Source organism: Notolepis coatsorum (assembly GCF_963971535.1).
Source record: "Notolepis coatsorum genome assembly, chromosome: 5".
Lineage (NCBI taxonomy): Eukaryota > Metazoa > Chordata > Actinopteri > Aulopiformes > Paralepididae > Notolepis > Notolepis coatsorum.
This window is the reverse complement of record NC_140169.1, coordinates 136575171-136597841: the sequence shown is the minus strand read 5'-3', so window position 1 is coordinate 136597841 and position 22671 is coordinate 136575171. Positions and strand designations below refer to the sequence as shown.

The 22671-nt window shown below is 42.1% G+C and overlaps 3 protein-coding genes across 3 annotated transcripts; 1 reads left to right on the top strand and 2 right to left on the bottom strand.

Moving 5' to 3' along the window:
- Positions 1–251: 251 nt before the first annotated feature.
- LOC311228035 (pre-mRNA-splicing regulator WTAP-like) lies at positions 252–4080 on the bottom strand. Its single transcript, XM_084313931.1, has 3 exons — positions 3940–4080; positions 1969–2123; positions 252–1415 (listed from the first exon to the last, which is right to left on the bottom strand). The coding sequence occupies exons 2-3, from the start codon at positions 2102–2104 to the stop codon at positions 748–750; spliced, it is 804 nt and encodes a 267-aa protein (XP_084170057.1). The 5' UTR covers positions 2105–2123; positions 3940–4080; the 3' UTR covers positions 252–747.
- A 661-nt stretch (positions 4081–4741) lies between these two features.
- LOC311228036 (pre-mRNA-splicing regulator WTAP-like) lies at positions 4742–8780 on the bottom strand. Its single transcript, XM_084313932.1, has 6 exons — positions 8602–8780; positions 8148–8185; positions 7972–8027; positions 6481–6539; positions 6200–6327; positions 4742–4928 (listed from the first exon to the last, which is right to left on the bottom strand). Exons 1-6 carry the CDS (start codon positions 8651–8653, stop codon positions 4746–4748), a joined length of 516 nt encoding a protein of 171 aa, XP_084170058.1. The 5' UTR covers positions 8654–8780; the 3' UTR covers positions 4742–4745.
- A 2683-nt stretch (positions 8781–11463) lies between these two features.
- sod2 (superoxide dismutase 2, mitochondrial) lies at positions 11464–22242 on the top strand. Its single transcript, XM_084314450.1, has 5 exons — positions 11464–11523; positions 18892–19094; positions 20306–20422; positions 20796–20975; positions 21823–22242. Exons 1-5 carry the CDS (start codon positions 11489–11491, stop codon positions 21966–21968), a joined length of 681 nt encoding a protein of 226 aa, XP_084170576.1. The 5' UTR covers positions 11464–11488; the 3' UTR covers positions 21969–22242.
- Positions 22243–22671: the final 429 nt, after the last annotated feature.

The following is a 22671-nucleotide window of genomic DNA, read 5'->3' as shown; positions in this document are numbered from 1 at the left end:
AAGCTTCCATCACCAGAGGCACTGGATTTATTTGAAGGGTCTTTTATATAATTTTAGGCTTACATAATCGGAGCCCATGTGCTTTCATTGTGGAAGCCAAATTAAGTCTGCTTACTTCCTGAGCCTGTATTTAGACAACAAAGTTCCTCGCCATAATATTAAAAGTCTTTATTTATATTTGGTCAGTACATGAAAAGGACTCAAGTCAGAATAATACGAACAAGGTACACGGAGTAGAAACTACACACAAGTCAAACAGAATTTTTATTTTCTGTCAAGGATGGAACATTTTAAAGTAAAAAAAAAAAAAAACAGGCCAAAGACAAAAAAAAAGAAAATAAAGAAAAACGACATCCTTGAACGTTGCAAAGCTACTGACGAGGAGTTACGACACCAGATGCCCGATGAGTTCAGTGTCAAAAGAACTCAAAACTAAAACGGCTGTGGATCCAGAAGTGGCTAAAGAGCTCAAAACATGAATGTATGCCAGATGTCAAATAATCAAGAGCAGAAAGAATATACCTACACTTGAATCATACATCAACTCAATTCAAATCTACACACAATAACCCATTCACGTAATATCCCCGTTGAGCGACACACAACTTGTGGCAGAGGCATCACGATGGGCAAAGGAGAGAAAACAAAATTATTCCATGGACAGCAGTACTGTTACAGACTATGCATTTGTGGGGTTTTATTTGTGTCGTGTATAAAAAAGAAAAAGTACATGTGTTTTTAAGTATCTTACAAAACCATACTATCGCTCGTGCTGCTCGAGTCCAGGCCATTGTGAGCGTGTCGTGACCCTGCAGTCCTGGTGCCCTTAGTCACTGGGGCAGCGGTCTTGTCGTTGTCGTGGGGGTCGGCGTTGGAGTCTGTGTCGTTCGAGTGCTGAGTCAGGGACGTCTCGCTCCCCGTCGGGGAGTCCACGCTCTCGTACCCTGCGCTCAGCTGGTTGCCGAACCCCCCCGTCCCTCCCGCGCTCCCGGCGCCAGTCTGACCCCCGACCCCCCCCTCCTCGGAGCGGCGCGACAGTTTGGTTTCGCCCTCGCCGGGGCTGCAGCAGACCATCGGTGACGGGGGGAAGTCCTCCTCGGTGCTGCTGACCTCTCGGTACAGGCTGGGCGTGGCGGTCTCGCTCCTCTGGGACGAGCTCCCGTTGCTCGGTCCGTTGGAGACCCTCCCGCAGTCTTTGCCTGTCGGGTCGGAGGACGCTGTGGCGGGCGGCTGCTGCTCGGACTGGACGGCGGGCTCCGCGGAGGAGCCGGTGGCGGAGGGGGAAGTCCTGCTGCTGGGGCACGGGTTCTGAGAGAGCTGCTGGCGGGTCTCCTTCAGCTGCTGCTGCAGGACTAGGATGGTGCTCTGCATGCCCTCCACCTCCTCGTCCAGCTGGATGATGAAGTCGTTCAACTCTGGGAGGGGAATCACACGTACAAGAAGAAAACTCAATTAAGGTGAACTAGAAAAGCAAAACATCTCATTACAACCAGTCACTTTTTAAACAATCGAGGTGAAATATCTGAAATAAAAAGGTTATATATATATATACACACACACACACACTAAGCTTTGTACCGTCTTTTACTATCATGCACTTTGCTAGTAAATAATCTTCCTTGCCTATACTACCTACTCTGCTAATGTCTTTACTACTATGCACTCAAGACTGTAGCACCCAAGTTCAACACTGTTTGACAAACAATGTTACTTAGCTGCCAGAGTTGTACCCTTCCTGCTGACCGGTTGTACAGAACTTGTAAGTCGCTTTGGATAAAAGCGTCAACTAAATGTAAATGAGGTGGATTAGAGCTGCCCCATCTCGACTGATTAACAGGTCGGTATGGTCTTAGTTAATAAGTGTTGAAAAATTATAAGCACATTCCCAGTAAGCACGATTTAAAGAGGTACCTCTAACAAAATCCTATGACTATTAAGTTGACTTAAGAGCTGCAGCTCGTCGCTCACCATCCTGGCTGCTCTTTAGCTCCTCGCTGTACTTCTTCTGCAGGGCCAGCTCTGCCTCCAGCTGGGCGATGCGTCCCTGGGACAGCTGGCGGCCCAGTTCCTGGTTCTCCTGGATCAACATCCGACACTTGGCCATTAGCTTCTTCCCTGTTTGGCTGCAAGGGAGACAAATCTCACATCACACAGTGAAGCAGGACACGAAGACAACCGGGAGAGAGGCAAGACGGGGAAAACTATTTGAAAACACAAAAGCCAGGCCTATTTTGCAAAACATCAACAGAACCGTTTCAACCTGGCCATTTATATAGATGAAATATCGACTTGAGGTCAAAGAAATTCCTTACTTGGATAATGCAGACGAATTGATAGAAAATTCACAACACAATTACATTCCAGCAACACCCATATTGAAAATCTGCATTTTGTACCTTTTTGTACCCATTCCATTAGAGACCGTTCATCTATGCTTCCTTTTCACGAAAGAAAATAAAACAAGTTAAAATATTAACTTTTCAAGTCATAGGAGTATAGCCAATTGGTAAGAATATAACAAACTTCCCAATCTTAACTAACCTCTTTAAAAAGTTTGAAATTCTAAGCGAGTGACGATGCATTTCTGTAGATTTCAAGCACCCAGCATGACATTGCAGCTTAATGCAGCACCTTGTAAAACAAGGCAACGGAGACTCTTCTAAAAACAGCATTTTACAGTTTTTAAGCAAAGCAACCACAAATATCGCAATTTCAAGCACACTAGCCAGGAATACTGCATTTTCTAAATAAAGCATAATAACACCCTAGTTATTAGCAGCACCAAAATAATAGGATTACTGACTAAAAGAGGAAACCAAGAATTAGAACGTCAACAGTGAGTGTCTGAAAAATATATTCTGCACTTGGTTTTTTAAAACACATTAGAAAGTGTTTTGACGGTCAATGTCTTGAGTTTAAAACGTACCCTCTCCAGTCTCGTATCAAAGTTGGGGATTATTGCCTCAATCCTACAGTCCATTTGTTTTAGATCATCAAGTGAACCTTGATACTAGGAACCACCACTACATTTGTAGACCAAGCCATGAAAACAAGCTTGTTGTCATTATTTCAAAACTGTCACACTGCAATCTCATTAGTCTGTAAATCCAATGACGAGCATCGTTTCTAGCCAAAGGAAATTAGAATTTCTTTAGAAAACAACAAATGAATAGTCTAAATGAGAAGCAGACCTTAACCTTAAGGGGTTGCTTCAGACCTATTGGATGAATTTGTTAACTCTAATCATGTAATTATCTCTTTTTCAGCTGAAAATCTATTTAGCAAATAATGATGTATTGCAGGTCATTTACAATTAAAGAACACTGACTATTATTTTAAATCACTAGGAAGAAAATGTATCTGCCTTTGAAATAAGAGGTTAAATGTTCACCAATGTGACACAAATCTGATCTTATAAATCAAAACCGTGCAGTCTTTCCTCGTTAATCCAGAAATGAAAAGATCAGCTCTGTGCCTCATAGGTAAAGAAATAACGTTTAAAACAATACAAAATAAAGTGGAAGTGATCTGGCAGCGTAAAACGCAGCCAAAATGTTTAGCAAAGGTCACCAGCTGAGGAGAAGGGAAGTGTGACGTCAATCACATAAATACATAGAAAATACCACACAGTATAAAACACATTCTCCTAAACTTGTAACATTACTTGTTAAAAAAGACATTTGCATTCACAATGTGAGGATGCTCGATGCACCTGCGGCAGTGTGTTCCACCGAAACAATTTGGAGAAGCAAACAGAATCATTTATGTGCTTTAGTTGGGCATGAAATGACCTTCGGGCCAATCAAGCCCCCATGTTCCCCCCACACACACACACACACACTGCAGTGAGTGCAACGAGACTTCAAGAGAAACAGGAGAAAAACAAAACGGCAATCAAATTAACACGTCACAAAATGAAAACATGTAAATACACTCTACCCGTATGTGGACTCATGCTCAGCGATGTGGGCGAAGGGACCCTCGCGTGCGCCTGAACGCGAGTCCCTTCTGGACCGAGGATCTGGCTCCGCCCCCAGTCTTAAAACACTACTGGCTCCTCCCCAACAGTCTTATGTCTTTTCTACGGGCTCCTCCCCCCCGAGAGTCTTACATCTTATCCTAGAACCTTCCCCACGTTATGGCAATGTACTCTAGATCTGTCCAGAAAGTCATTTTAAGAGTCTCAGGCACGCTAGCAGGCATGGGCGTGGCGTATTCCACAGTTACTGCCTTTTAAAAAAACACCAGTATGGGGATAGTCTTTAAATGTTCAATTGGTGATTTAGGCTAGGGATGCTCCCTGCTCCGGCAGTTTGCCCAAGACTGACTGAATCTCCACCATAACCCCCCTATTTAATACGGCAACTGTCTGGTTTGGGCTGAGGGGGCGGGGCATATCCGTGTGGGAAGTGACCACCTCTTCAGGAACAGTCCCGACTCCTTCAGGACCGTGGCCGGTGGGGGGGGAGGTACAAGGGGGGGACTGAAACACAAGTGTCACCTGAGAATACTGTCTTTTTCACGTTTAGATTATGTGATATGTAGATGGGACAGTGCAAGAGTACAAAAAACATGGCAGTTTGTTTTGCAGTGTTTGGCTTTCTGTAAAGTCTGAGTCGCGTGATGAGTACCAGCATTGCTCAGCCTTCCCCCCACCATTGTCCTGCATGCCTGCAGTGAGAGTGGGGGTGGGGGGTGTGAGGAAGTCTTGACTTTTTGGGGGGGGGTAGTTATTTTGATTGTCTTTACCTATCAGGTGTAAATTTCCAGGCACTCAGTTCATTTTGGGCCTGCTCCAGTTTGTCTTTAGTCTGTTCCAGTTCAGCCTTCATTTTGAGGAAAAACAAGTTGATAGCCGGGTCCACCATGGAGGAACGCAGTTGGGCTGCACTGGGCTGCTGGACTTGCTTGAGGTACTGGATCTGGGTCTGTGGGATGAAAGAGATGGGTGTCAGTGGAGGCTAAAAGAATGGAGCCCTCTCTGGATGGAATAACTCTTAGGAGATAATGCCCAGTGAAGAGTATGTTAAATGATTTCAATTGACCGTGCAGAGGCCGAAGAACTATCTAAGCCAAACTGGATGCCCTCCAGCCAATCAGAATAAGTCTTCTCCTAGGCCACGGCTATGATTATTCTCCCAGGCCACAGTTATGATTATATAGCAGTTATCATTACTCAGGTGTGTGCATGACTTTTATCCATTCCACAACAACCATGTCAGCAACTTTCTCCAGCAACTGCAGTAAAAATTCAAGCCCCAATTACCTGCTGTGTAGAAAACTCTAGGGTCTGATCATTACGGCCACATTATGGTGATTGATAATGGTTAAGAATGTCATTATTTAACTCTTATTAAAGATGTTCTGCAGATGCATAATATAAGAGGTATAGCGTTAACGCAGCACGTTAACGCCGTTAACGGCCCAGCTCTAATATATATATATATATATCCCTCAGGTGAAACTAATGTTATCAAGAGACACCTATACACAGACTAGTACACACGGGTCAAAAACAAACAAACTCACCATTTGAAACCTCATACCCATGATGACCAATTTCCATAAAGACGATTTGACTAAATGTATATCTGAACTCAATGGATGCAGCTCGGATGTCTCAAGCCATGGCTTCAATGCTGAATACAGTCTTTGTTTTCTCCTTGTATTTTAGCTACATTTACCATATACCACTGTGAAACATTACTTTGAAGCAAACTGTTCCTAGAGATTTGACTTCAAAATTCACACTCTGTGACTAAGCTCTTGCTCTGCCTATACATTTAAGCCCCCCCCCCTCCCCCTCCAAACAGTGTGCAGGGTCTGCTGGATTGACCTTGGTTGCCCGACAGAAGGAATGGCATTTGCTGGCAGTAAGCCACTGTGATCTACTGTGCTGTCAGTCTGATAACAGAGAAATCCCTGCCCCATAAGCTTCACCTCACGTTCTTGTAACAACTCTTAAGATAAAACCAAAGTCACAATGTATCCTCACGACCAGTTAATTAGAGAAACAATATCGGAATTATATTGGAAATAACGGAAAGGTAAAGACTGCATGACTGTAGACATTGTTGTTGATTGTAATGTTCCGTCAGCAGGTGCAGAAAGACAAATGAGAGCATCAGGCGTTCCATTTTCATGGCCGTTTCACAACCCAAGTGCCCCCTCTTATCGCGGTAGGTCAAAGGTCACGTACCGTGCACTCTTGCATTTCCTGCTCCTTGGTGGCGAGCCGCATCACCAAGATGTTCTCCCTGCGCGCAGACTCCTGCTGCTGGAGCTTCAGCTTCTCCTCAGACTCCTTCAGCCCTGTCACGTCATTCGCTAAGACAGCGGAGAGAGAGGGAGAAACATTAAATATTCAGAAGAAAAAGAAAACAATCGAAAAATGGCAGGACTATGTAATATCTCTATGAATGCTAAGATAAATGTTCTGTTGGTAATATATGCAAGACATGCAGTAAAAATTACACTTACAATTGAGATCAGCATATTTTGCTTCAAGGACCTGGACGTAAGCTTCATGTTGTTTCCACCTAGGAGGAGAGGATCATAACAAAACACCATTACTCAAGCTAACGAGAGACGGAACATACCATTACATGGCTGGTATACATTTAAAGGGGAATACCACCCATTTTAAGAGTTCACATTATGTTCTTCCTATGCTCCAGGACAGCCCAGTCAGTTATTTGTGAACACTCAACACTCTCTCCTAAAGCTATCAGAAAGAACCCTCCAAACGGTGATGTCGCTGGGATGTAAAATCCGGGGCTGCTTCATTGAAAATAAACAGGGTTTTCACTCAATGAGACCATAAAATGTGCAAATGAGGTCTGGTTCAGACCTTCCAGCAATGCTAGAATACAATGTTGTAGTACCAGAGACTGGCCTTGGTCTCCAGACCACATTTTGAAGGTCTCTGCCTCAGACTTCACTGCATTTTACTCAAGCCAAAGATGAATGCTATTTGAAGACCGGTCAGGACCACAACAACTGCAGCGACACATCGTTACCCGTCAGTCATTATTTATGATTGATTGGATGCAAAGCTTCCCATTTCAATTGCAACCAATAACTAGTATTCCCTCCTAGTTTACAGCTTGTTCTAATTGCACATCTGAGTGAGAGTATAAATTAGAGAGAGCTAGACTACATTACCCCCTAATCCTACAGCTTGCTCCAAGTCCACACCCTCAAAGACAGCCTACATTACAGATGGATGAAATAAGAGGATTTGTTACCCATTCTGTTTGTGATGGAATTAAATAGATACTGCAATTATCATCTAATAACATAAAACCTATTAAAAATGTCCCTGCTCCTTTCCATCCCCTTGTCTGTCTCTGTTTGCCATCATAATGCTGTGTTGTGAACTCAAATAAATATTGAAATGATTACTTGTGAGCTTTTAGAAAAATCCCTCCTAGTTTTCCACTTGCAAGTGTGCATCTAGATCTGGGCGAGAGAGTATGCATTAAAGAGAAAGCAAGAGAGCAAGACAGCTTGTCCACACTCTGAAGATGTTATGGAGAGAGAGAGACCGACAACACATTCTATTGTAATGAGTTAAAATATAATGCAATTATCCCCTCTTGGCATAAGCTTATAAACCAACTGAAAAATGCCCCATATTACTGCTTCTGTTCACCCCGTCTGTCTGTCTCCGTTTGCTGTCATAATGCTGATGTTTGAACTGCCCATGGAGAGGAGTGTTATTCTCTCTTTATTGACATAAGTAGTAGTAGCAAACAGCTAATCTAAACATTCCCCTAATTTCCTGCTCGTTTTCATCCTCCTGATTTTACATCCCAGTTACATCAGATTGGCTGTTGTTTCTCGCTCAGATGTCTAGCTTTAGGAGAGGGTGGTGCATGTTCACAAACACTGACTCACCTGCCCTGAGGCACAGGAAGAACACATGTGAATTGTGGGCGGCATTCCCCTTTAAAGAATGGATGTACCTACCTGACACACAACTCCTCTCTAGTCAGGGTCTTCATATCGGATTCACTGAGGCGAACCTATAGATATGAAAGAGAGAAAATCGTATAGTCAAGTAAATAGGCTTGGTTGGTCAATCTAATCGGTTTGGGATAATATAGGACGCTTGACACTAAGGCCTAAATCTGCTGGCTGCTCACCTTCTTTGGAAGAGGCTCCTCGTTAGTCATTTTGGTGTCTGAAATGAAAATAAAGAAAAACATCAACAAACAGGCAATCCCATTTGGTCGTTAGCTAACCGTATAATAACCCACGCTGCTGCTAACTAACACACCAGCATCGTCTGAGCCCCAGTGTAAAAAAAACGTCAACGCCAGGTAACGTTAATACGCCAGAAGAATCAAACTCTGAAACGGACACAACAATATATATCGCCATGCCAGACTGCTAACTAACGTTACAACATAGTTCCAAGTATTTGGGCTGCCAGATAGTTCAATAATAGCTTACGTTGGCCAAGTTACACGGCAGAACAACAACGTATAACGCAGTAAATAATGAAGTCTTCAAGTTGGCTAACCGCTTATCGTTAACTGTTGACTTGAACCGCGGCGGGAGGGAGCATGATGTCGAGGGGAAGAAGAGGAAACTCACCCGCCGCCTGACCACCGGCCAACTCTCGGGTTCTTTTACCATTTAGGCTCATTATTAGCAACGTGTTAGGCGAATGGAGTTATGTTGTTGATTTTAAGACGTGTGCTCTTAAATAATCCTCAACCCGGCAGCGTGCGATAATTCTTGGCTCTGTGTTCAGCTCCTTGTTATCACAAAATGGCGGCGAAGGAAAAGACTCCCTCCCTTCGCGTTCCTTTTCCTGGAACTAGCGGGCGAGTCGCGCTTTGCGCATTTCAGAACACTCACCGAACCCGATTTTCCTCCTCGATTTTGGGAACCTCTCCGCGTCGCCGACCTAAGTATCGCACACAAAATTGCAAAATTACACCACCAATCTAACGGTTCTGCCAGCTATAGCTATATTTTGTTGTCTTGTTTCAGTACAGTCGTCGCCATCATCATCATCATCATCATCATCGTCGTCGGCGCAGGAAGAAGAGATGGCAGCGACACTGTGCGCCGTGGCCGCGCGCGTGCTGCTGCACTACCCACTGCTGCAGAGCACGAGCTCCTCTCCGAATGGGCGGGGCGGCAGGAGCAAGGAACTATAATAGAAGGAAACCAGAATGGTTCCAGTTCTTGTTGAAGCCTGTATTAAATTACAAAATGTACAAGCTGTTTGATGAAAAATTACATTATCCGACATATCAAACGATAGCCAGCCAACAATGCAAGAAATGTAAATTGTATATAGTATAGTAGTGTATATAGGAACCAGTTTCTCAGGAACTCAGCATGTATTTTATTTTTTATCATGCATATCTTGTGTCTTACCTATTTAATTTTTTCTATGTTTATTTTTGTCTATGCCTATTTTATTATTGTATTTTGCACAATCAATGCGGGCATGACCACCCACATTTCACTGTATGCCCTGGTATGTATGTGACAAATAAACCTCTTGATTCTTGATTCTTGAAACTGTCGATTATTCTGACATCCGAGCCCGAGGTAATAACCTGTTTACATGACGACAGGTCATTAACAATGAGATGGCTGATCCCATTCAACTCAATGTTGGCCAAACTGAAAGTTTCCACACTTGGCACCAATGTTCGTTCACGCGCTACACAGTGACACAGTGAGTGGGTGACAATATTGTCACAAGGAAAGATGAAATTACATGGTTCCATCCTAGAGGCAAATCTTTCCTGTGACAAAATGGCATCCAATGTAATCAAAAAAGTCAACCAACTAACTAGATTCTTGTACCGGATCTCCTCTGGTAAACAATACCCTGAAGACTCTGGCAGGAGCACTCATTCAAGGGTACTATGCTTGCACCTCATGGTGCCAAAGCACCTCAAAGGCGCTAAAAACAAGATTACAAACATCACAAAACAAACTGGTCAGACTACTACTTGACCTTACTCCTAGAACCCACCTCACCCTGCCCACTTTGACTACCTAGGATGGCTTAGAGTAGACGACAGAGTACAGCAACTTGCAATGGGCCTGGTCTACAAGATACACTACACGACTAAGGTACCCATACATGTCAAAATACTTCCCAAAGGTCAGTGAATACCACGACCACAACACCAGAGGGAGCTCCACAAATCATGTTAAACCCAGATTTCGGCTCAAACAAGGGACTAAACAAGTTTCGCAATTATGCCACATCATGTGGAATGGCCTACCCAAAGCTGTAAAGGAATGTGAATCACTATCCACTTTCAAAACCACTCTCAAAGAGCACCTACGGGAGACCGCAATTCGAAACTGGCCCCTGTAAATGTCCTAACCCAACCCCCTCCAATGTACAGTAAATGTACTCATAACCCAATAATACACAAGACCCTCTTCTTGGGACCAAGTAAGGTTTCGTCGATATTCCAATGTACAGTTTCCCCCACCCCGCCTAGCCAACCACCCCCCCACCCCACCCACCCAACGACCTCCAATGTACAGTTACCCCCCCCACCCACCCCACCTACCCAACCTCCAATGTACAGTTTCTACATCAAATGTATACTCTCTTTTTTAGATGCTTTTTGTATCACAAACAGTACTGTATTTGTAAATCTGGTATGTCATAAATGTATAGATGTAGCAGTACTGTCTATCTGTATGTCATGTATGTCATATATGTTATGATGAATTGAAAATGGGGGACCCTGATGTAAACAAGACGAAAGTCTTTCTCTGGTTTGCATCCCCTTAACAATTGTGTGTATTGAGCTGTACTGTATTGTACCCATTCTGCAATCTGTTAATACAATGTTCAATCAATCAATCAAACGCAATGACCCTTCCTATATTTATAAGTTCCTTGGGCAAAAGCTCACATGATTCTTATTGTTACTTAACTTATTGGTAGGCAGAAAAAGTAATAACAGCATATGATACCAAACTGAAACTAACATAACCACAGTCCACAATGTATGGTAATTATGGGAATAAGGCCAGTTATAATAGATAGTCGATAATGTACATACAATACATGTAATAGCTACTTAAAAAAAATGTGTTGTATAATCTATACGTATTTAATAGTAATATACTTTTGTGAGGCAATGATGAACCATGACGAACCAAATTGAAGGGGGTAAGTGGACGTTGTAACACTAATACAGAAAGGGGGGGAAATACAATACATGATATAAACATATTGGTGAAATGTCAACATATCTCAAGATAATTGCTCTAACAAATCATCAACGATGGTATTTGTGTATAATAAAAAAGAGTAGCGTGTGCCTTGTGGCATTTTAAGTCAAATTCTCTAATTTTAATTTCAACCACAATCTGAAGAGCACCCCCGCGTGCGTGGTGATAATGGTACGTTCCGCGTCCCCCTGTCAAGTTGAAATAGACCGGTTCAAGGGCAGGTTCAGTGTGTGCAGTTTCCCTGGCTGTTGCAACCATGAACATGCTCGTCAAAGTTGGTCAAATACGCAGGTAAAACTGGTGGCAAGTAATTTCCTTATTCCACAGGAGGTGCTTAATTATAGAAAACGACAACAACACCGCGGTTTCATAAACTACTGCTGTCGACTACTTGGAAAAAAACGTTTATTTACAGCTAACCTAGCTGTGTGGCACTGGCTAGCTGAGATGCTATTTATTTAGCCTAGCACGGCTAGCTGGTGCCTTTTTCTAGCTACTTCCATCCAAGACATATCTAACGTCAGCTAGGAATTGAATGACTCTGGTGACGTCACGTAACAGTAGTTTTGACTGCTTTCATGATCTGTGTTGCAGTATCAAAGATTAACCCTTACTAATTACTATAGTCTATAAATTTGACATTACATGCAATTTTTTTATTTGAACAGTAAAATAAGTCAAGGCCAGTCATTTCATGTCAGTTGTGCTAGATAACTGTATGTATGCTGGTCAAGTCTCAATAACCCAACTGCTAGCTATAGTTACGTTAACGGTTAGGCACATTAGTGGCATTATGGTCACAGTAATTCCTTAAAGGGGAACTATTTTACTATTTCTTTCACTATTTGGGCACTTTTACACAATTCCTGTGAGTATGGAACACCTGTAATATATATATTTTTTTAATTAATTGTTTTGTATTTCTAATCAAGTCCTCAAACAGCATTTTTCTACCTCAAGATCTCGAGCCGTTTTGAGCTGATGTGGCAAGAGTGCAGGTGCCACTGTGTGCAGCTCATCTTGTATCTCAACATTAACATGCAGCGGTGTCTTTCTGACATCACAGATAGGCACATTTTCAGATGACTCAGTTCAGTGAGGGTGAATATTGTGAGGAGAATTGGAAGAATGCACCAATATGAGAATTTTGAGACATAGATCATATTAATATAAGTTCACATAGCTAGGAAACAATGCTAAACACTCAAAGGCCATTTATAAGATAGTTCCCCTTTAACTTTGTTGCTATAATTTTAACTTTGTTGCTATAATTTTAATTTATTGAGCTGTACTGTATTGTACCATTTCTGGTTGCTATCATTTTAATTTATTGAGCTGTACTGTATTGTACCATTTCTGTTAAAGTTTTCAATCATTGAGTTTATATTGTAACCGAGAGATTTGAACCTGTGACCATAGGACGAGATGAAGGGTCTGACCCCTTTGCAGGTGCACTGGTTGTTTGTCACCGACTAATCTATAGTTTACAGTATTAGTTTTCTGCCCACAAGAAGGCTGAATTGTTTTAATTTATGAATTTCATTAATAATTAATACATCTATTTTATATAGTGTTTTTCCAGATGCTCAAAGATTATTAAATGTAAGTAAAACATGTGTACAACATGTTTAGCTCATGGCTTCAGATTCGCACTGGTTATTTCCAAGTAGTCTAATCAAAGTAGGGACAGCTTTGTGAATAATCTCTAGTCATGTCTATGGACTTGTATGCAATTACTTGAAAATGCCCATTTTGACCTTTTTATATCAAGCATTTCCTTTATTAATTTGCATGATGGATCAAAAGTTATCATATACACAGGAACAATACCAATAAATTAAACTGCATAGCAGGGATGTAAATAATACTCTACTACATTCTTGTTATCTGTAGGCAGAAGATGATGCATTTTTGCTCAATGACAAAGTGACAGACCATGTGGTTCTATTAAGAGTTCAAATTATGTGTAGCAATTTGTTGACTAGATTTCCTTCCCTTGGATTAAGAAGAACCCTCAGTCTTAATATCATTTTAGAGCAATGTTTTTGCCATGTCTGGCAATAGCATGGTCCATGTTTCCATTTATAAGTCAGCTTTATGGTCTGCTATTAGTCTCCTCTTAAACACATTAGAACAAAGACACTGTTCTTTACTCGTTACATTTATTAAATCATCAATGTCCTGTCACATATTTGTCCCTCCATGTCAAAGAGTTTGGGAAACGCTGTTATAGCCCCAACATAGACTGGCTGTTTTGTGGGCTGTTGTGGACTAATTAACAAAATGGTATGCACGCTTTTTACTGCCATTTATCTGAGTGGTGTTGATCAATTCGGATTAATTACGACAAGCATTATCAATGTAAGCCCCACAGCTAATGGGTGTTTGTGCTGTGTGGTGAAGTTTGGGCAATTTCCATCATTGTGGGCATATAAGTGTTACTTGGCTCCGGGCGGCTAGGTGGCGTAGTGGTCTAAGGCACTCGCCACCAGTGTGGAGACGCTAGGATTCGCGTGTTCGAATCCAGCTCTCCACATTGTTTTTCAGTTTGGCTGGTCGTCCGCAGTAATACACATTGGCCGTATTACGGGGAGGGAAAAACTGAAGGGTGGGGATCGAACGTTGTGAACAAGCGACTCCTACAAGTCGGTTGGTGCGCCTGCGCAGTAGAATCAGGAAGTGTCGGGGGCAGCGTGAGCCTCCCACGCGTTACTCCTCGACACTGAGAGGTCGAGCTGCGCAGGTGAAAAGATGCGACTGCTGTTACCTCAAGTACCGGAGGGGACTTGTGCTATGTATGACTTAGTCCTCACTGCAGCCGGCTTGTGGGAGGCAAGAAACAGCGTTCGTGACAGGGGAGGGTTGAATTGGATGATACGAAATTGGGATGGGAGAAAATATAGAAAATGGAGAAAAAAGTGGATCAAAAAAAAAAAAAAAAGTGTTACTTGGCTCCATTGTCATGTTAGCCCCTTTCGTGACTGATGCACATGCACACCAACAAGGTTTGGCCGTGAAACAGTCACTTGCTCCTCAATAGGATACCAAGCAGTGTTGCCCATGAAGGACTGGTTCTGTGCCGAACCGTTCATTATACAAGTATCACAGAGAAATTTTAAAGGTACTCGCAGTTGCACAAGGGTTTCGGACAAAAATACGGGATGGTTTGAAAGTCAACACTGCTCAAAACTGCCTTATTTCCGTATTTGGCTGCCTGGTGCGCCTGCGCTGTGATCACAGCGCATGCGCATCATGCACCCAACAAACACCGGAAATAATGCAGTGTTGACCAGTTTATAAAAAATATTTAAAATGTTTATTAGCAACGCCAAGCTTTCAAACCATCCCGTATTCTTGTCCGAAACCCTCGTGCAACTGTGAGTACCTTTGACATTTCTCTGTGATACTTGTATAATGAACGGTTCGGCCCAGAACCAGTCCTTCATGGGCAACACTGCTTGGTATCCTATTGAGGAGCAAGTGACTGTTTTCACGGCCAAACCTTGTTGGCATGCATCAGTCACAAAAGGGGCTATCGTCATGTCTGAACTAGATGCAACATGTTCAGTCATTGCGCTGCACATGGCGTTTGTTTTGGAAGCGAGCTGCATCGTAATTCAATCTCCGCCTGGAGTCTGTTAGAGCCATATGAAATCCGTTTTATTTTTTTCCAAATTCCATTATTTTTTTCCAAATTCTGTTTTTTCCGTTTTAATATTTCAGAATTCTGTATTTTGCTTTGTACGCTCATTTTACCATCAGAAATAGTGTCTAATAAGTGGGAATGAATACATGTCCACAATTTAATAAGATATAACAGTCCATTTAATAGGGCAGTCATAAATACTTTGAAGCTTCGTACGATGGGCATGGGATTCGAATCTGAAAATAAAATTTGATTATTTAAAAAAAAAAAAAAATTATATATATTTTTGCAAAATCAACTCTGCCTCTTTGTTAACTACAACAAGCAATGCTGTTTGTTATTTAAGATGAGGTCGGACTCGGCACTGACAGATTTGTGTTCATTGTGCTGCTTTTATAAAGCCTCAAATGACGGCTTACAATATTTCATGAATGTTGTTTGTCTAAGATTTTAAAAGGTTTAAACTTTACAGCACTGACAAAGTTAAACAAAGTGCTGTACAAGTCCCACAACATAAAAAAAAAAAAAAAAAATTTATAGTGGATTCCATTTTTATTGCTCGATTCCGTGATCGCGGATTCCATATGGCTCTAGAGTCTGTACTGTGGAGTGGACGCATAGTTTCAGTTAGTTTTACAAGTGTTTCTTTCTACTGAGTAAATTACAGTCCGCTGTATTTTGGTAGTTGGCTAACATTATGCATTAGCAAGCATTGTTGTGTGATGATGAGCAGCGGTGTTAATTAACTCATGGATGATCGCTGTGTATAGCCGTGTGCGGATGTCGTCTGGTAACGTTGGATAGATTTGTATTGTGTTGACAACTTGAGAGGGATAATTAGAATGTGAAATGGGCCGTTGCGCACGGCAGACCACTTGGAACCACGTTAATTAAAAAAGCACTGCTATCTGCCTCTGGTCAATGACGGCACATAGCCGACTATCAAAATAACTATTATGCACATCCCTATGTACAGGTGATTAAACTGGATACGGCAATCGGATGCATGTATATTATGTACAGTGATGCAGGTATAAAGACTAAGGTAGCTAAGCCTAAGGGATATGTTTAGATATCTGCAGGCATGCAAAAAGGGTTATTTGCAGATGTATAGAGATGAATATATATATAGCATTATTTTACATGTTATATTGGGTAGATTATAGTTTTGAGGTAGGTAATTATGATTACAGTGTAAGGTGGTAGATGAGGTGGGTATAAATTGAATAAAGGCAAGAGTTCAAAGTTGGTATATCATATGGGTAACTAGGGCTGACCTTTGATTTCTTTTTAATTCGAAGCTTCGGGGCCGTTCGATTTTAATTCGAAGCTTCGAAATACATTTGTAATTCTTTTTTTTATGTTGTGGGACTTGTACAGCACTTTGTTCAACTTTGTCAGTGCTGTAAAGTTTAAATCTTAGACAAACTAAACACTTTGCTTCCATGAAATATTATAAGCCGTCATTTGAGGCTTTATAAAAGCGGCACAATGAATACAATCTGTCAGTGCCGAGTCCGACCTCAAATAACAAACGGCATTGCTTGTTGTAGTTAACAAAGAGGCAGAGTTGATTTAGCAAAAAAAATAAAATCATATATAATATTTTACATAATCGAATTTTATTCTCATATTCGAATCCCATGCCCATCCAACGAAGCTTCGAAGTATTTAATACAGCCCTATGGGTAACGGAGCGTAAATAGGCTCTACTATAGCTTAGTCACTGTGTAGGCAATGTTCAGAGTTTATATGGGGTGGGGCTGTCATCCTCGTACAGGGTTCAGAGACATGACTGCTGAGACGAAGAAGCAGTTCCTGAGCCTGCTTTACTTGGAGCAGAGATTCGTATAGCGCCTCCCAGAGGCGATGAGGGCAAACAGTCCGTGATTGGGATGAGAGGTGTCCTTGATAATGCTGCGACGCTGCGTGCCTGTCAGACCGGTTTGTGATGAATACTCAATTGCAGGGAGTGATGTACCAGTGATGCGTTGAGCTCAGTGAGGTCGCCGACCCCTCGCTCCCAGATCAGCTGAACATGTTTTGAGAGGGAGAAGAACATGGTGCCAGCCGTCAAGGCCCCCAGCCACCCAGAGGACTACATGCATGCTGCCCCAGCCACCCAGAGGACTACATACTGCAGCTGACTGAATCTGAGGTTCAGCCACCTAGAGGACTACATACATACTGCACCTGGTCACAAGGGTCAAACCATGGAAGTCTGTTGGCCCAGACAGTCCCACCCAAGGAGTTCTATGGCTCCAGCCTGTGTTTTAAAGACCTCCGCCAACCAGCTGCCTTTTGTGTTCATGGACATTTTTAACGCATCAATGCAGCAGTTTGTCATCCCTGTGGGGGAGACCAGCATTATGTCGTTACCTAGAGTGACTCGGGTAACAAGCCTCCATGACCTTCGTCCTGTGGCTTTTAACACCCCATACCCATGAAGTGCCTGGAAAAGGTTATGATGCGCATAAAAACGCAGCCATCATCCCTGACCCCTTGGACCTGCTCCAGTCCGCATTACAGGGAGAACAAGTCTGAACGGTGCCATAGGATAGCACTGATGATGCACTCTTGTCTTGGAACATCTGGACAGGAGGGGCACATTATACCAGGCTGCTGTCGAACCCTGGTTTGTTTCCTCTGATAGTCCTGTTGGTTTTGGCTGGTGTGAAGGCTCATTCGGATTCTGGTGCGGACCGAACAAGTGGACTCTGATCCGCCTGCATATGTGTGTTTCGGTTCACTTGCAAGTGAACCCTGGTGCACTTCGTTTGAGGTATGAAAGCAAACAAAAGGCAGGAAAGGACTAAAAAAATAATCATGCATTTGATATATGTTCAGCACTTAAACAGGCACGTGACTGGCAAAGGACATGAATGTTGTATACAGGACACACAATCCAAACTTTAATGAAGCTTTATTTGGGCAATTTCTCGTATGTCAAATGTTGACTTCATCATAACATTAATATCTTTGTAGCTGGTAAATAAAAAAAAAAAAAGCCAAATGTTGTGATAATAAACTAATACCTTGCATGCACGATTCAGGTGACTGTAGCCTAGACAGTGGTGCATAATTCATCACTGACGGGTGAATTGGAAAACTTAGATTATTTCATAACATTTGTGCAACAAGTCAAGGTCGAGAATCATTTCTTGTCCAAATCATCTCTTACTTTGCGAAGCAGCTGGATTCGAGAGTGTAATGAGGACAAACTACCAAAATGAAAGCTCCTTTTTCACAGCGTAATGTTGGCATGTATTGGATTGTCCAATACAAATCTGACATGTGTGATTTTGTTTAGAAAGTTTGGTGCCTTGACAAAGTAGTGTGAAATCAAATGAAAATGCAACTTCACCCCTGTATGCACAGAAGAACTGTAGGCTGTAAATCACTTTGCACATAGCACTGGTGCTACAGAGGTTGATAGTTCTGTAGCACAAGCCAAAAACTTTAGCGCAAGTTTAAAACGTCTCTAAAAACAACCACACATAGTGCTGTTCAGCACTTAAACAGGCACGTGACTGGCAAAGGACATGCATGTTGTATACATACAGGACACACAAAATCCAAACTTTAATGAAGCTTTATTTGCCCATAATGGTAAATTGCAGGGACGACTGTATACAAAGACATCAATATGTTGTGCTTCGATTGGGGGTTAGGCTAGTTTCTTTACTTTGATTTTTAAGACTTTAATACCTCTTCATTTTGTAGGGCTGGGCATAGATCTTTGAATAGTCTTTTTTTTTCAAGAACAGAAAAGAAGCATGGAAAATACTAAACTATAATAATGTTCAGGGCATCATCTGCAAACTGTATCATCCTGTTCTTGCTATGTATGACTGTACAGTTCAAATGGACTTTTCTCCATCTCTCATATAATAAGAAAGTTGTAGCCTAACATTTTCTATTTCTTTTATGCTGTAGGTCAGCAGGGAGTAAGCATTCCATGGTACATATGGTTAAAAAATTAATCTAAAGTTTTATTTACTTGTCTGTTGTAGGTGTGCGGCTACCCTGAGTCCAGCCCTGGGTGCTCTTGCGTCGAGGCAGAAGCACACGCTCCCTGACCTGCCCTACGACTATGGCGCTCTGGAGCCCCACATCTGTGCAGAGATCATGCAGCTCCACCACAGCAAGCACCACGCCACTTATGTAAACAACCTCAACGTCACAGAGGAGAAGTACCAGGAAGCCTTGGCCAAAGGTACAACCAAATATGATGTTATTAGAAGATGGATCTTTATTCATCCCTGTGGGGATGAAATCCTGGTTTCATGGCAGCAACAGGAGGGCCAGAGGTACAAAATGGAATAAAAAAAAAAAAGTCTCCGCACCGGCTGAGACATCTCTTATCTTATGTCAACCTCAGTTATTTATATATAATTTAGCTGACTTTTAATCCAAAGCAAGTACAAGTTCTGTACAACAGGTCAGCAGGAAGGGTACAACTCTGGCAGCTAAGTAACAATGTTTTGAGTGCTACACTCGAGTGTACTTGAGTAGTAGTATAGACAGTTTAGCATAGTGGGTAGTAATATAGTCTTGTACATATTTTTATAAAATAAAAAGATTACTTGGTAATAAAGTGCATGATGGTATGACGAAGGTTTGTATGTATACTAGGGCTGCAACGATTAGTCGACATAATCGACGTCGATTATAAAAAGATCGTTGACGAGGAATTGTTGCGTCGATTAGTCGTTTAAATTTTTTTTTTTTTGCACTACCTATCTTTGTGAAAGTGGCTTCTCAGCTCTGGTCCAGCTGAAGACTTCTTAGCTTAACATAACAGACCGACAGTAAGTTTGGGGGAACTAATGGGATAACTGGGGATGTTTGGTCCTGACAAGAGTCTCAAAGTCTGGGGTGATGGTAGACAAAGCAACTCTGAGGTCATGCTCGATGTCCAATCTGTTCCTCTGCTCTGTCTTCAGCTGGACCAGAGCTGAGAAGCCACTTTCACAAAGATAGGTAGTGCAAAAAAATAATCTACAGATTAGTCGACTACCAAAATAGTCATTAGTTGCAGCCCTAATGTATACATGTTTATTTTCTTCATTTCAGATGTGTGTAATACAAGTCTACAGTGTACAAATATACAATACTCCTAAGTCTTAAGTCTACCCTGGTATAAATAAACAATTATCAATAGATATAATGTGCATATAAAAATATGATTGAAGATCATGAATGGTGTGCAGGGTTCGTAGTCAAAAGTTCAACAGTTTACCAAGTCAGTCCTTGTCTTCTGTTGTGGAGCTTGTTTTTTTTATGTGATTGTCCCACTCGTAGCCTCTATAAAGCTAACGTTTCTTTTCAATATTAAGCCTGTTTTGTCTTACAGCTAATGTGATTCACCTGTATGTACTGTGTTTTGATTATTACAGCTAATGTGATTCATCTTTGTTATCGCAGGTGATGTGACGGCACAGGTTGCCCTTCAGCCTGCTCTTAGGTTCAACGGAGGAGGCCACATCAACCACAGCATCTTCTGGTCAAACCTCTCGCCAAACGGTGGAGGAGAGCCACAGGGTGAGTCCAAAATGCAGCAGACATTTTGTTGGTGTGGGGGTTCTATCTGAAGTTAATAGTTTACAATGAGAAATGTACTCATGAAGAGAGGAATATCAAGACTTCCCTTAAAAAATGGGGTATATAAATGTGATGGGACTGATTTCAGTCTGCAGTAATTCAATATGACAAATTGTACACCAAGGTACTAGCTCACAGCAATTACTTCTATAAAAATAGACTAATGCAATTTCAATTAGAATTTTGAGTTTGTCCACATTGATGGCGATCCATTAATCAAAATGGTCCATTCAAGTGATCCATTGCAATCATAGAGCTGTTGATGCTACTCTTGCTTTTCCCCAGTTACTAATTTATCTGTCTCACTCTGCAGGGGACCTGCTGGAGGCCATTAAGCGGGACTTTGGCTCCTTCCAGACGATGAAGGAGAAGATGTCCGCAGCCACGGTGGCGGTGCAGGGCTCGGGCTGGGGCTGGCTGGGCTTAGACAGGGAGAGCGGCAGACTGCGCATCGCTGCCTGCCCAAACCAGGACCCCCTGCAGGGGAGCACAGGTCAGTTACTTTATCTCCTGTGTCCCCGACGAGGACCACAAGGATGGTGTGTGGATACCGGTTGTAACAGTTTGGCCGCATATGACGATAGCACTGTTGTAGTAGAGTCACTAAATCTCGTGGTAGAGTCTCGTGTCCCCTGTGTCCCAGTCACCAAAGAGCCAGAGGTTGAGTCCACTCCACTCTGGCAGTCGAAGAGCTGACGTACAAATAAAAAAGGTCTACATTAAACATAAATGACGGCGCACAATTCACGGCGTCTCTTAAGTACTGAACATGAGGGTATCGACATTAATCCAAGGGTTAGTTGTTGGGTTTCTAGGAGGTCGCCAGCAAAACAAACGTTTTTTGTCACTTATTTCATCCACTACTCTGACTAGCCCAATGAAATAATGAGTTCTGATTTCAATCTCTCCACTGTTTCCTTAACTGCAATATAGATAGTTATGGAAATCTTGACAAAATAAAGAAGGGGTTCTCTGGGATGTATTTAGTTTCTTATGTTGGGTCACCAAAAAAAATAACTTAACCTTACTTTTTTTATTACTATGTATCCTGCTACTATACTTATAATACTACTTATCCTGCTATATTATGTCTATGCTAGGCACTCTGAGTCTAACTCTCAAGCTTGTTACTATTATTTTGACTAACAATGCCGCTGACTCTTAGCTGCTAGAGGTACCTCGTCTCACTTGCTGACTTTTTGTTCAAAATATGTAAGTCTCTGGATAAAAGCTTAATCTAAATGTAAATTGGGGATCTGTGGCCTAAAATGGATCCATTTGGACATCCTTGATATGAAAAGCTTTGAGTTTAAAGAAGTGTTCTTCCGTCCTCTCCTCAGGTCTCATCCCTCTCCTGGGTATTGATGTATGGGAGCATGCCTACTATCTGCAGTACAAGAATGTTCGTCCCGACTACGTTAAAGCTATCTGGAACGTGGTCAACTGGGAGAATGTGAGCGAGCGCCTCCAGAGTGCCAAGAAGTAAAGAGACTGTCACCCTCAACGTCTCCCACTTGACCCCTGACCTTAACTGCTTCAAAGCGCACAAAGATGTCCGTCTTCCCTCGCAGCGAGACTGGCTGTGTTGACACTCGACACCCTAATGAAAATTACTGCTGTACATAGAGCTGGTTTCACATGTCCAGAATACGTCTGCCGAGCCGTCTTGTTTGTCAATATTCCACACACCGAGATCAGATTTCGGTGATGGAAATGTATGTTATGTATTATAAATAATAAAATATAATATTTGAAATATATATATGTGGTTCATGCTTGTTGTTTTGAGATGTATGTTATGGTGAATGTGCATGTTAACCGGCTTTATGTGTACATTCCCTGTTGGTAAATGGGAGGAACGCCATAGAGCGGTCCTCGACATTTAGCGCTGATGGTTGTATTTCAGCAAAGGGAACGGTGCAAAGCATTGAAAGTTATGGTGTCTTCAAACAATAGGCCAGTTCACAAACGTTTTCTGCTAAAGTAGACATTAGAGTTCTGCTAGAGGAGACATTTTCATAATATGTGTCTAGCCACAGTGGCAGCGAGTTGGGCCGTTTTTGCGGTCAACATTTGTCATTCTTTTCTAGTTATGAGCTCAAGTGTATATAGAATGCATTGTGATAAAATCAAATTGCATTGCCTGAAACGGCTGAACTTCTATGGGCCAACCTCAAAGTTTATTTAGC

Excerpts from the sequence above, each read along its gene's own strand:
- LOC311228035 (XM_084313931.1), bottom strand. The coding sequence starts at position 2,104 with ATGGCCAAGTGTCGGATGTTGATCCAGGAGAACCAGGAACTGGGCCGC. Across the intron at positions 1,416-1,968 it reads GCTAAAGAGCAGCCAGGATG|AGTTGAACGACTTCATCATC; the intron begins GTGAGCGACGAG and ends TTCCCCTCCCAG.
- sod2 (XM_084314450.1), top strand. The coding sequence starts at position 11,489 with ATGAACATGCTCGTCAAAGTTGGTCAAATACGCAG. Across the intron at positions 20,423-20,795 it reads CGGTGGAGGAGAGCCACAGG|GGGACCTGCTGGAGGCCATT; the intron begins GTGAGTCCAAAA and ends CTCACTCTGCAG. Across the intron at positions 20,976-21,822 it reads CCCCCTGCAGGGGAGCACAG|GTCTCATCCCTCTCCTGGGT; the intron begins GTCAGTTACTTT and ends TCCTCTCCTCAG.
- LOC311228036 (XM_084313932.1), bottom strand. The coding sequence starts at position 8,653 with ATGAGCCTAAATGGTAAAAGAACCCGAGAGTTGGCCGGTGGTCAGGCG. Across the intron at positions 8,028-8,147 it reads AGGAGCCTCTTCCAAAGAAG|GTTCGCCTCAGTGAATCCGA; the intron begins GTGAGCAGCCAG and ends TCATATCTATAG. Across the intron at positions 6,328-6,480 it reads AAAATATGCTGATCTCAATT|CGAATGACGTGACAGGGCTG; the intron begins GTAAGTGTAATT and ends CCGCTGTCTTAG.